The 13,791-nt window shown below is 33.8% G+C and overlaps 2 protein-coding genes across 2 annotated transcripts; one reads left to right on the plus strand and one right to left on the minus strand.

The window, feature by feature from the left end:
* The first annotated feature begins 1,475 nt into the window (after nt 1-1,475).
* LOC105323477 (uncharacterized) lies at nt 1,476-3,680 on the plus strand. The gene is made up of 3 exons (XM_034455312.2): nt 1,476-1,925; nt 2,376-2,426; nt 3,128-3,680. Exons 1-3 carry the CDS (start codon nt 1,779-1,781, stop codon nt 3,302-3,304), a joined length of 375 nt encoding a protein of 124 aa, XP_034311203.1. The 5' UTR covers nt 1,476-1,778; the 3' UTR covers nt 3,305-3,680.
* A 240-nt stretch (nt 3,681-3,920) lies between these two features.
* Nucleotides 3,921-12,251, minus strand: LOC105325579 (uncharacterized). Its single transcript, XM_011425212.4, has 3 exons — nt 11,866-12,251; nt 7,113-7,247; nt 3,921-4,234 (listed from the first exon to the last, which is right to left on the minus strand). The coding sequence occupies exons 1-3, from the start codon at nt 11,957-11,959 to the stop codon at nt 4,011-4,013; spliced, it is 453 nt and encodes a 150-aa protein (XP_011423514.3). The 5' UTR covers nt 11,960-12,251; the 3' UTR covers nt 3,921-4,010.
* Between the last annotated feature and the right edge of the window lie 1,540 nt (nt 12,252-13,791).

Here is a 13,791-nt window from a genome sequence, read left to right on the forward strand (position 1 = left end):
CACGGCTCCTGTATAAACCGAGTGTACCAGAGGACACTTGCTAGATCGGAATCTTCTGATGGCTATCAATCCCAGAACAAATTCAACATTGGAATCGAACAAGGGGCAGATGTCGCTAAAACAGGTGTGTGATGGCTATTTAAGGGACTGGAATCTAAGGACAACTATCAGATAACTTGAACTCTCTGCTCCCGACGTTCTCTTTCTGTGAGTTAGTGTGATTCTGACGGTTATCAACCAACAGACCTAACTGTATTTACACAAACTTTGTGATATGCTTTTTATAATTTTTATTGCACCAAAAACTTTCAATTTTGACGAACATGTACACATTATTTGTTTCGATCCATTTTACATTAAATCCAGCCGTCTAAAATTTCTCGGTAAAAAAAATCTTTGTTTTAAAAGAGGTGTTCAATATACTCTCACTTTGACTGGTTAGCAAATTATAAAAAAGAACTCATTCGAATTTTTTTTTCCAGAAACAATTTTTTGCAGAGTAGCAGGCTATAAATGACTTGTCCTATCGACCTTTTCTCGCTATTTGTTTATAAGCTATTGATTGATTTGCTTCTGTAGATACAGAAAGATGTATTGTCCTTTACAAATATTAAAATTCTTTTAAATCAAAATTTGTACATGAAAAAAAAAGATTTTGTTAAATCAAATTTTTAGATGAATTTTCATATAAAAGAATCTCAATTTCTTTATTGGACAATCTTACTAGATAGATTTGCCAAAATTAAAGCCACTTACATGACATGGCCAAATCAAAAGAATGCTAATTGGCCCCGGCTATTAAATGTATGTTACAAACTGATCAATGATGCAATGTTGTATGAACGTTTCCCACTTTACTTGATTAAATTTAGATTAAAAAATGCATTGATATGATTTTAAATTCATGAAAAAAAATCTTTGTTGTGTCCTTTAGGGGGTTTAACGGTTGTTATTCACTGGCGATATTCTTGGTAGATATATGTAGTTTTGCAATGCTGCGACCGTTATATATCCTAAATGAAACAACAAAAAAACCTATTTATTGTTTAAAGATCCATCGGCACTTTCATTTAGTTTCTCCTAGTTGGATTAAAGATGTGTATATCCATAAATGTATAAAACAGGTGTAAATACATTTCGATTTCAGCAAGAGGATTACAGGTAAAAGAGCAGCCATATCAAAAGAAAAAAAAACCCCTACACCTCCGGAGTGATATGCACTGTATGGGGTATATATAACAGCGGGGTACCTGCATATCACTGACGCGAGCGAACGAGCAGTCAATTTATATTATTTATTGTGTTTTAAATGGATGATTAGATAATGTATGAAGTCTTTGATAAACTGTGTGTGGAACTCTGCAAGATATCGAAAGTAGGAGGCCATTCCAAAGACTTGTTGCTAGGTTCTCCGGGTTCGGGCCCAATGCACATGCATAATTTAAAACTCCTGTCAATAAGTATTTATTAGACCTGAACCGTAATTCATAATCCGATAACCCCGGCTTATCGTGGAGTAGGTAGCCTCCTAACAACTTAATGCATATACCCATTAAACGACTTGTGTTTTAAGTTAAAATGAAAACCGATTAGTGCCGAGAGATCTTCGTTGCATTGGTGTATTGTCATTGCGAGGGCGAGAAGGGTAGAGGTTGTGTGTCTATCTGTCTGTCTGTCTGTGAAGCGATCGCACGGCACGCGAGCAAAGACCGATCAGACTAACCGAGGTCTGCTGGATCAAAACCAAGACAACCCGATCTGTTCAGGAATCGTGAAACATGGCGAACAGAGACAACTCGGATAATTCGGACAGTGCCAGCAGCGTAGACCTACCGGCCATCAGTGGACTCAACAAGAACTCGGCCCACCCTGAGGAATGGACGCTCCCCCACGAGTGGAGCATGGAGAAACGAGAGTTGTTCGAGGTCAGTTAAGGACACTTGCTTGTTAAAAACGGAGTGTTGTTAAGATTTCCACTGCCATACAAGTAATACATTGTATCAAGTTTTGAATTATGCTCTCTATTATTTGATTTGATATCGACTTTAAATATGAATACCAATACTTTCTTATTTTATTCTCAATGTGTATATTCAAATACTAACGTCTCTTGCAATGTTGAATCATTTGGTATGTTTAGAGTACAAAGTATTGATTTGATGGATACATGTATTTCGGTGTTCGTATTTGGTCTAGTTTACAGTTAAAATAGCTTGCGTTTTCATTCTGGACATAAATAATGCATAGAAAGAGAAGGCATTCTGCCTGAATTGGTTATTAAGCAATACAAATGCATGCAAGGGTTTCATACTGCTGACTTTAAAGGGAAAATGTTATTAAAAATCGATTTAAAAAGGTAAGGTTTATCATTTCAGAACTGGAAAATGGACGTACAGAATCAGATAGCTAACCTGGCATCATCATTGGTACGTACCCTGAGTTATGACTGCTGTCATCTTAATCGTTAATGACGTAAACGAAACCATGCTATATGAAATTAACACTACCTGTAATTTTAAAATATGGAATGCAATACCCGGGTTTTTACCAGACGATAATAGAAACAGGCACGTAGCTTCGTTTTTTAAAAGTGGGTGTGGGGGGGGGGGGGCAGACTCATCCAAAAAACAAGCAATAAAAAAAAGTTTACTTTTTAAAATCATGAAAGTCCTAATCCCTGGGGGTAGGGGTGGGAGATATTCTTTTAACTTCAATTTCATTGTTTGTTTCAATTTTTTAAATGGTCCAACGCTGTTGTATCTATTGAATGGCAAAGTGTATTTCTAAATAGAAGCTTTGTTTGCCATACTCCAAGTGTTTTTTTTTTATTGTTTTAAAAGTTACACTGTTTGAATTTAAAGAAATTGACTGTAAGATTTTACATCACAATCAAGACATTTAATCACAGCCCGGTGATTTCATTCTACAGTTATGCTGACATAATGAGAGATTCGAATAAATGTAAAATGAAAAAAGGTTTGCGATTTGAAATGAACGAAAATTTATTTACCAAACTTCAATGAGTACCACCAAGTTAAAAGCCAAAATATATGTGCCTCTGTCATATTCTTTATATGTCAGCATTTTCTTAATAAAATTTCTAACCATACAGTCCTTATAATTCCAGGAGAAATCCCTTGCGGAATATCCGAATCCTGACGCTGGGGATTATTTTAATTACGAAGACGAGAAACTAAAAGCAGAATTTGAAAAGCAACACAGACTACAAGCTAGGTTCTCGGGAGGGACCCTCAATTATGGACTCGGACGAAATCCAGAAAAAGCTTTCCCGGACAAATACTGACCCAGGAAATGACTTCATCATTGTTTAGGGAGTGGGATGAGTGTCGAATGTAATGCGACCCGTAACTTCTTCGCGGCCGGAGCAGCCAAGGATCATACGCATTGTACAAAGCCGTGTCGTGTGGCTAGGCTTTGAAGCACATCACCATCAATCGATTTATTTAGTTTGCTTTCATTGACAGACAGTATTATTTGATATATTAATTGTGTGTGTTATTTATTTTTAATTTTTGTATAGCAATCTATTTTGTCCACAGGTATGAAGGTTGTGTTCTTGTGTTTGCCCTTTTTGTGAGCAAAATGTCATGTTAAATTGAAGAAAAGTGATTATATCCTCCTTAAAGAGTAATTATCAATACAGTCCCTCATGTCTTCATCTTATTTGTTTTATTTTTGACTGTTTTTATTCATTTTTTAAATTTTGACCACAGTTGATATCTTAATTTAATATCGAGCTTGCCCTGTATAAAGATAGCAGATCTCTCATTAGAACTCTCGGGTCTTATAACGGAAGAACATTACAGTCTCTAGTACCTTTTTATAATCACTTTTAAACTTAACTCATGGTTAATTTCTAGAGAATAAATGTTTCCTTAAACACTTTTAGCAATAAAGAAGACACTTTCAACTTTATTATATCAAAGATAGCATCAGTAAATGTATATCCTTCGGATTTGAATTAAAACCCAAATAATTGTATACAATGTTTAGAGAATATTTCTACCGTAATGTATGAAGTAAGAAAGAACACTGACAAAAGCTACAAGAAAAACATGACCGGAAATGACGTAAGAACCATTGCAACCGTCCTGGAAGCAAAGGATGTAACACTTGGTCAGTAGGCTGTGGGTGGAGGTGTCATTGAAACACCCTTCCCTAGCAACCGAGGGGTCTAGTGCGGAGCAGCTTCTGATAAACGCCGTCTGTTTGCCTGAAATAAAGATCGACATTTACAGAAAACACATCTCCAAAAGATACCCCCCCCCCCAAAAAAAAACCCCCAAAACCCCAAAACAAACCCCCCAGAAAGAGATAAAAAACAAAACCAAACGAAATAATAAAAAAAGTAAACAAAACGAAAAAAAAACCCCCAAAAAACAAACCCAGCAACACATGTACAGAGGTTCGAGCTATTCATTTACCATGAAAAATTTAATAAAGAATCATTCTTTGAACTTTCCATTTTGTATATTTATGCAATTCCTGCTAGCACCCCAAAAGTACGTCATTTGCGTCATTGACGATATGTATTTAACTATACGTTACAAACTTTATTTGTAGTCTTATCACAGAAACATTGGAAAGTGTAAGTGTTGAATCATATTAACTAACGAAGAAAGCAATCTTAGTTTTAAGTCAAGAGGATATTCAAAATACTGTAGTGAAATGCATACTATATATATATATATATATATATATATATATATATATATATATATATATATATATATATATATATATATGCAAAACTTGCAGGGATTTTTTCATGCATTATAAGTACTCGTTGCCCTCTTGATTTAAGTTTGACAATTCTTCAAGTACAAGGACGAAAGTCTGTCTTATCAGGGGCCATTAAGCCCCTCTTTAAAAAGAGGTTTTCGCGTCTTTTGGATTCTCGCTTAATTGAGTAAGTTTAGGACCGTGATCCTGATTTGTGATGTGTTATGTGAATTTATCATCTAGTGTAGAAAGATGCAAAGAATGTTCCCCTGTTTGTTCACATAGCTTTAATGATTTTCTCGATAGATGCCTCGGTGTGAGCGCCTGTAATTGTCCTGATCTCGCCGTCTGTCGGAGATTTCGTGGTCGCCGTTTGTCGGAGATTCCGTGGTCGTGACAAGCTACTCCTGTACCGTGTTATCCTACAATCTCTCCCTGACGTCTCCATGGACAAATCGGTTTCCCATTTCTATGGTTTTTTTTTCATTCATCTTATATTATTAGCACAGCCAGATGCAATTTAATGGGCAAATGCCAGATCTCGCCCCGCGGATATTCAGAACGCTCTTACACCAAAAATATACATATAGACTTGCATTCACATGTACGTCGTTAAATGAATTTTATTTTAATAAAATAAATTAACTACACGGCTCTAGTCATGAAGGTCTATTTGATTTAATTTGAAAAAAAATAATATTCAGTTCTTGACCATGAGAGCTAATTGTTTCAATCAAATTTCTTGGCATTAACTAGGAATGATGACCATTTTATTTCTTTCTTCTTACAAGGATTTTTGGAAGAAATGTTATAGAGTGATGTGGAATAAATCTTTAACGTCACAGAGTGCGACTGATATTTAGTATTGCCAGTCAGTGAAGTGTATGTGGTAATGTTTGGCCACGGAACCCTTTGGTACAGTTTAATAAGTTAGATTTCAAAATAAAGTACATCAAACTTGGAATAAGTGTGGTTATTACGAAGAAAACGGAATAAAACGACACATGCAATTGCTTCTCTGCCAATACACTAATAATGTTTTTTATATCACAGATTTCGTTATTATTTTTATTCAATATCTCTCTGTGTATCAGTTCCCTGTAGACGACTCGTTTTAATTTAGAGATAAGGTTTTTCTTTCATCGTTGAGGGACAAGGGATTGCCAGTATCATTGGGACAAGAGCCTAATTACACCTGTACATTATGTGGTTAATTGTTTTATGTTGACATGATATAGCAGGTGCGTGTCACGGCTTTATCTATATGATCACACCGTTATGTTCAATAAATGGGTCTACAGAAAGAGAATATGCAACGTCTACGGGGTAACGTTGTTATCATACACAAGGTATTTCAGAATCATCCAATCCCTTGTTTATATTTCACCCCCATCATAAACATTATTTTGATGACACTTGAAACAAACCCAAATTCAAATTTTGAAATACTTTCATATTCAATTTAAAATTTCGTTATTCGTGGCATTTTAAAACAAAATTATAAAATGAGTAGATGATCTACAGTATAAAATTAAATAGATTAATTGAGGCATCGAGACTACTGTCTCACACGGTTTGGGGATATAAAGTATATGCTCTATCCTTTCGGAGACATTACTCAGTATCTACTTCTTTGGACGATCCTAAATTGGTTGTATTCGAGAAGGTTGAAAAAGAGGCAGAGAGTGGGTGATGAAAATAACGTATTTATTGAAAGAGTGCAATCGAGTAAGTGACGCGCATAGCGGTTGTCGTAAAAAAAATAAGTTATTGGATACTGACCAATGAAATTTGTTAAAATTGCGTAAGTTTAGGAAAATGTCCGTAAAAAGCAATTAACGCATAATGATATAATTCACACTAAGAAATTACTTTTAGCTAAAGGGGCTCAACTTGAGTAAATACTAGTGTAAGGGTCTCATGTACTTATAACACCAGTACAGTAAATTGGTTCAGACATATTGGATAGCAAAGAAAGACACAAAATGACTTACACTAAGTAAACAACGCCAAATGTCACAATAAAAAGAATTAGCTTAGAACATGGGTCTTTGCCATTAAATCATAGTTTAGAAATTTCACAATTTTCAAAACCATTGATTTTACAAATAAACAGAATGAAAAACATAAAATCTTAAATTAGACAATCTCACGGTTTTCTAAATAAAATAAATCTAGAGTTATTAGATCCTCTTTATGTTCATTTGAAATATTGAAATAAACGCTTTATGTGAAACTAAGTGAAAATATGTAAAAATATGTCAAAAGTGGAAATATGAGTGTAACACTGCGTACGGCTAAGATATACTTGCAACATTGTTTTTTGATACCCTGGGGTCCCAGAAATCGTTGTTTGTTTAGTTTCTTACCATTGGTGTATATTCTGGTGACCAGACAGCCGTTCCGTTGATTGATTCTCTCCAGACAGTCCGAGGCGGCGGGAGGGTTGTACTCGCAGTGTTCGTCGTGTCCGGAATTACACTGCACACAAAGCGTCGTAGATTCTGGGGGAAAAAAGCCCTGTACATTAGTTCTGTCAATATATATGTATTAAACAATGGTAAGTGTCTGTTCATTGGCAGAGGATTTCAGCGAAATATTGTGTAAGTTGTAATGAATTACAGTGTATGTAATTCGGTTGTTTCTCTAGGGAGCCGTGTAATCATTGCAACCTGCTCGCGATGACAGTTTCATATTTATTTCGAACGATTAATGTAAACCGTTGACGGCAATGGATATTTGCAATTTTAAAAAATGTGTGGAAGATATCTACACACATTTGTTTCCGCTGCCAAAATGATCATATTAGGGATATTGCATAACACATCTCTCTCCTCGCACCTTTTGAAAGGATATGCTCCTTAAGTAATCAAGACAAATTTTTTAATAACTATATACATGCGTTTCCGATCATCATTTGATAAAGCAACATTAGGAAGAGATTCGCAAAAACATTGACAATTTAGGTAATTTTTCACAGCATTGGAAAATGTCGAAGTCCAAGATAAGTCCTGATTGGGGAAAGTATCAAACTACAAAACAATCTTGCTACAAGATGATCATTCAACTATACATGTATATGCAAATTCAAGTTGGGATCGGATTAGCATAAAATTTATATACTAGTAATATAAAACTGTAACTTCTATTAAATTAGATGAACGTGCTCTCTTGTGTTTTGATAAGTTGTTTTTTGTATATCAAATGTTTGGTTGCGCAGTAATATAACAGATTTGCAACAGATTTTAAACAAGATGCTTAGAAGCTACATCGCTAACCTGCTCAACAATAGCCAACAAAAGCTTTACAGCGTCTTTCGAAAATCAAAAACAAAATTGTTTCAGTTTTTTAGAACAAGATTTTTCAAGATTTTTTCTACTGATTAACAATAATTGTGGCACTACCTTACCCAAGGGGTAGGGATTTATACACTACCCGAGGATGATTCAACACAAGCTTCAGCTTTCTTGCCAAATGATTTTTGAGGAGAGTTTTTTTTTCTTCCAAATAACAAATTTTCAATATTAATTCCTTATTTCTATAGCATTTTGCGAACTGTTATAAGGAACATTCAAAATGTTGTATCTTCAAAAATAGCCCAGTAATGTACCATGAATTTTTGGGAATTAACAGGTTTAAATGCAGATAAATCAGGAAAAATCTATCAAAGAAAGTTAGAATTGAGGAACGTTTTGTGTCCTTAAGATTTAAAGTCTCTTACTGAGAAATGTAAAGTGTATTATAGTAAAATATAGTTAAGATGTAATAAAAAGAGAAATAATGATGTTGTAAAGTTTCACACAGGAAATTTACCAAGGAGCAGTCTCACGCAGAGATGAACATTATGATTACATTAGGGATGTCAGTTTTAATAATTTTAGTCGAAAAGCTAAATTGAATATTCGAAAGATAGCCACCGAATAGTTTTCCGAATATAGTTTTTACTAAAATTATATTTGTTCACATCGTCTGTCCTATAAAAATTCATTTTTAAATGCCGAAAGAGGATAGTAAACCGATTGGATAAAATTCTTCATAAAATGCAGCAATGAGAATTAGAATTCTTCTAAGTTGATTACTAGTATATCAAACGTCCAATAGGATTACATTTGATAGATATTCTATACCGATGGTTGTGAATTGCTTAAGAAAATTCAGAATGATGATAAAAAAACAAACCATCATAAGATTTAAAAGAGAATTAAAGAATTTTTTTACCCGGAATAGTTCCAATGGTTTCATAATATTTTGTCAAAATGAAAAAGAATAAGAGAAAGAAACAACCCTTAGAAAAAGAACCTATTAGAACCATTTTAACAAGACCTTGGACTTTCAGTAGGGTGTAACGATCTATTTCTTGCTTCAAAACAAGTTAAAAGGACGCTGGTTTCAAGCGAAATGTACAACGATTGCGTAGTCTTCGCTCAAAAGCCAGACAAATCCTGTTAATTTCAAAGAGCCATAGCTGAGTGGCCTACAATGAAATAGACAAGTTCAAGTTCTTTATTCCAAGAGACAAATATTTCATAGGTTAAACATGTGAACATATACATACATGTATTAAATAAACAGTAAGGAAAACATAGTGTACATAATTAATTTTGATTATTCACATTAAGTGTTCGTTGCTTGTTTGCATAATATAAATATTTACCTAAATTACACAGTTCTTTAGTATCAGAGGTAGATAATAACCGTATAACTTTATAGACACTTGGTTTTCGGGAGTAGTATTTTTTAATATACTTATCTCTTAAACTACGAAGTGATGGACAAATAAGTAATCAACGTACTGAAGTACTGACGGGAGTTGATTTTATCGATTATCTTTTATTTTAAAATCAACTTATCTTGCATGGCAATTACTTTCTAGTCTGTATTTAAATTACGCACTTTTTTATTATATGAATTTTAGACTTTTCCGACAAGAATTTCGAGAAATCCCATATGAATCATGTTGTGTAGTATTTAAAGATAGATTTCATACTATGTATAAGTAATCGAAGCAATTCTAAAAATTTTATGGATCCAAGCACTATTGATATCGAACTCTAGTCTCGTTTAACCAGACGTCGGCTGTCTCCGTTAATCTCCGACAAGCAAGAGAGCCTTTCTGCTTGTCCGAGATTTACGGAGACAGCCGAGCGTTTGGTTGAACGAGGCTATATTAAACTCTGGCGTAGGAATACATGAGACTATAAAAATATCTTAGTTGTTCGTATTATATAAAATCTGACTATTTTCAAAGTGTTTATTGATAAGTTTCCTTGAAAAACAATGCTTCAGCATACATTACTTTGAATTTTTCTATTATTTCCAAGAACTAAGTCAGCGGTGATGATTTGTGCTTAGGTCCAATCACTGTTTCACTTTCGGTTTGCCAGAGTAACTGCATAGGAGAGTTGATTAAAATCAACTCCCAAAAATGGAATTCATATTCAATTACATTTAAGTTGCAAGACTCACATTTTCGACAATCACGTGTTTTAAAATTATCATACCTCCCTGTTTCATTCTGTAAGTTATGTGAGGACAACCGTAAGCGTGTAATTAATTTACGATATTTTACATGAATTGGTTTCTTTACACCCCTGCGAATGTGTTCGGAATGTTTTCTTTATCGTTGCTAAGTATATAATAAATCCAGAGGTGCTCGTATGAAAGTTCACGAGACTTCACCGAGATTTGTTCAGTTCCTGTGAAATTTCGAGCGGAAGGATAAGTGTTCGGATAATATTCTCAAAATACGTAAGTACTGGTCGTTTTTCATATCACATACTAGTTTGATTTATGTTAAAACATGACAATCTTTTTAGATGTATGTCTTATTTCACCATATAGCAGTTATTTATATTAAACGATATTATTCAGAACAGTTATCGTTCGTGTTCAACCACGTGTAGAGTGGTTGAAAATATAAACATTGGGTTGCTTAATAAAATCATAGCCATGTTTGATGCTTGTGGAGTGCAATACCATGTTTTTAAAAAATAATGGGTGTCTGTTTTGCATAAAAACTTGGTTTATCGACCCATTTTTTAACGAACATTCTGCATAACATAGCATAGTCTGTTTCACTATTGACACTATTACTAGGTCAGGCGCGGATCGAAAATTACTCCTCAGGGAGGATCTCTACTAAGCATGTTAATTGTTGCAACAGCAGACAAAAACAATTTTTTGTATTGTCACATATATTTCTAGAACACATTTTATTCAACAATTAATGAAGATAAAGTTTAAAATCAATAAACCTCTAGATTTTATATTTTTTTTACAAGTACCTAGATTCTATGAAATAGGCTATAAATACGGAAACGATTTTTACTGCGAAACTGAAAGGGTCAAATATAACGACGTGGTCTAAAATTTAAATGACAATAACATTCGCAGGGATGTTTAGATAAACTTGTAAACAAAAATGATCAACAATATGTTTATATAATATACATTTTGATGTATTGCTTATATCGTTAACAACTTTTTGTTTAAAGACATCATACATTGATATCTAAAATAACAGATTCTTTCATAGTACTTTGATATAAATCGGCTAAGCCTAAAGTGCACAATTCATTCCTAATATTTGAAATTCATGTGTCATTATTTTTCACCATGTCTTCGTAGCATGCTTTCAAAAGTTGTTACTGTTTCTTAATTTAAACCAGTATTGGTAATTTTTTTGTTTCCTGAAAATTTCTAGTGGAAATCTTCCTACTTCATAATAAACTGCACTGTTGCAAGTATTTTTTCTGACACCCAAAACCCTCTCACAAATGAAATAGAGAGACGTACGTCACATTGCCGTTTGACTCAACTACCCAAAGTCCAAGCTCTTGTTAAAATGGTTCTAATACGTCGTATAAATTGACTGGTTTCAAAAGGGGTTTATATTGTTCATTTCCACCTCTTCGTGTTAAATCTGATTATCAAACAATAATTAACGGATGACTGAGAGAGAGAGAGAGAGAGAGAGAGAGAGAGAGAGAGAGAGAGAGAGAGAGAGAGAGAGAGAGAGAGAGAGAGAGAGAGAGCATATCTACAGTACCAAAATAATCCAACAGTGACAGTGAAAGAGCGATTTTAAATTAAAAGTAGGCAAAGATAAAGAAAGTTTGTTACCTATGGTACTGATAAGGAAAATTCCCCAAATAAAAGCTATCCGCGACCCTCGCACCACACTCCTCCTCATTGTCCAGTCTGTCTCATCACTCATTAAAACTTCAGAATCGTCAGAATCCTCTGAGTTGTTGAAACCTTCAGAGTTATCAGAATTTTAAACCCGCAGACTGGTGAAATGCGCGCAGCTAATGACTTCAGCAAAGGGACTATGGTGCTTAATTTAGCCCCAAATCTGCTCCCAACGTTTGAATATTAGTTCCGTTGAATCGATTATGTCGAATTTTGCGTTCTTTACAGAATTATATTCTTTTGAAGATTGATGATAAATTCGTTTTATCGATGTTTTCCTATGTGTGTTTGTGGCTTCGTTGGATGCCGAAACATGGAAGATCTCCTACAGATCTCTCACGACCACTCAATTAGTCTTAACAGATCCTCGCTGTAGCGGGAGATAGGGTAGACACCAACAGACACTAAGTACCAAAGCTTGGCGTGGTTTGGCAAAACGAGAGCAACGACTCCAAAATTTATGTACTTTATTTAATAATATGTTGTTCTTTTTGACAAAACTTTAAATATGAATATGTCCATGCTTTTATTTTAATGACAACAGTAATAAAAACCAGTAAATCCTTTTTTTGCGCCTTGTTAGAATGCTCTTGATTGTTTATACATGTACTTAATAATTTAAGAAAGAAAATAACTGCACTGCAATCCAAATCAAGTTTTTTTTTCTATAATTGTATAATATGAACGTACGCATGTAGCATTAAATAATTGTACAATGTTTATATTTACCATTTGGTTGTGCATGAAAATAGCAAATAAAATATTTGTAAAATGGTGTTTTATTTCATATTTTTTATTTTTATTTTTTAAGAAATTATTTTTGATCGATTTAAACTATGTAAATCGAGAGCACAGACCCCACAGGAATAGTTAAAACTTCCAAATATAAAACATGTATAACTTTCCATACTGAAAAATATTACTGTTAATTTTAACAATAACGATAAATAACGCACTGGTACTCTAGACGAATCGAGCAGATGCTGTAAACCAAGTTTATTTTGCGTGCGAGAAACTTTAGCGGGAATCAAGGGAATCTGTTTGTCGCGAATATTTATCGGCGCCTATCTCGACTTCATCATTTTTTTTAATGTTTTCTCTGCTTGGTAAAGAAATTGTTCAAAACACCTTTTTAAGTTGACTTAGGCAGTTGGTTTTATATTCAGTCATTAAATACATGCATTAACATCATGAGTAAATATACTAGCAGAAAAAAGAAACTGTGCATTATTTAATATATGAAAAAACAAAACTTGTCAATGTTAATAAAACAAAAATAATGGTTTTCTCCAAAGGTCCAACATCGAAAAAGCTTTTTTATTATAAAGGAGAAGTTATTGAAAATGTTAAAGAATTCAAATACCTGGGTATCGTTCTGTCAAGAACTGGTTCATTTATTAAAGCAAAAAAGCATTTGTGTGAACAGGCTCAAAAGGCTATGTATGGTGTTATAACAAAAATTAAAAATTTTTAATTTACCTGTAAATTGTCAATTTGATTTGTTTGATAAGGTTGTTTTACCAGTTTTATTGTACGGCTGCGAAATTTGGGGCTTTGAAAATCTAGATATTATTGAACGTGTACATCTGAAATTTTTGAAAACAGTACTTAATTTAAGAAGCACAACACCGAATTTTATGATATATGGAGAAACAGGGCGCTACCCGTTGTATATAAATGTTTATACAAGAATAATTACATATTGGGGAAAAATGCTAATAAGCCCTGAGAACAAAATTGTATATACAGTGTACAGATATTTATTTTCACAACATTTTAATAGCGATTGTAAAAGCCCATGGATTGATTGTATTCAAAGGATTTTGAACATGTGCGGTCTACCATATGTCTGGCAGA

The sequence above is a fragment of the Magallana gigas genome, chromosome 7 (genome assembly GCF_963853765.1).
Source record: "Magallana gigas chromosome 7, xbMagGiga1.1, whole genome shotgun sequence".
NCBI classification, from domain to species: domain Eukaryota; kingdom Metazoa; phylum Mollusca; class Bivalvia; order Ostreida; family Ostreidae; genus Magallana; species Magallana gigas.

Excerpts from the sequence above, each read along its gene's own strand:
- LOC105323477 (XM_034455312.2), top strand. The coding sequence starts at position 1,779 with ATGGCGAACAGAGACAACTCGGATAATTCGGACAGTGCCAGCAGCGTA. Across the intron at positions 1,926-2,375 it reads AGAAACGAGAGTTGTTCGAG|AACTGGAAAATGGACGTACA; the intron begins GTCAGTTAAGGA and ends TTATCATTTCAG. Across the intron at positions 2,427-3,127 it reads CTAACCTGGCATCATCATTG|GAGAAATCCCTTGCGGAATA; the intron begins GTACGTACCCTG and ends TTATAATTCCAG.
- LOC105325579 (XM_011425212.4), bottom strand. The coding sequence starts at position 11,959 with ATGAGTGATGAGACAGACTGGACAATGAGGAGGAGTGTGGTGCGAGGG. Across the intron at positions 7,248-11,865 it reads TTTCCTTATCAGTACCATAG|AATCTACGACGCTTTGTGTG; the intron begins GTAACAAACTTT and ends TTTTTCCCCCAG. Across the intron at positions 4,235-7,112 it reads CACCAGAATATACACCAATG|GCAAACAGACGGCGTTTATC; the intron begins GTAAGAAACTAA and ends TCTTTATTTCAG.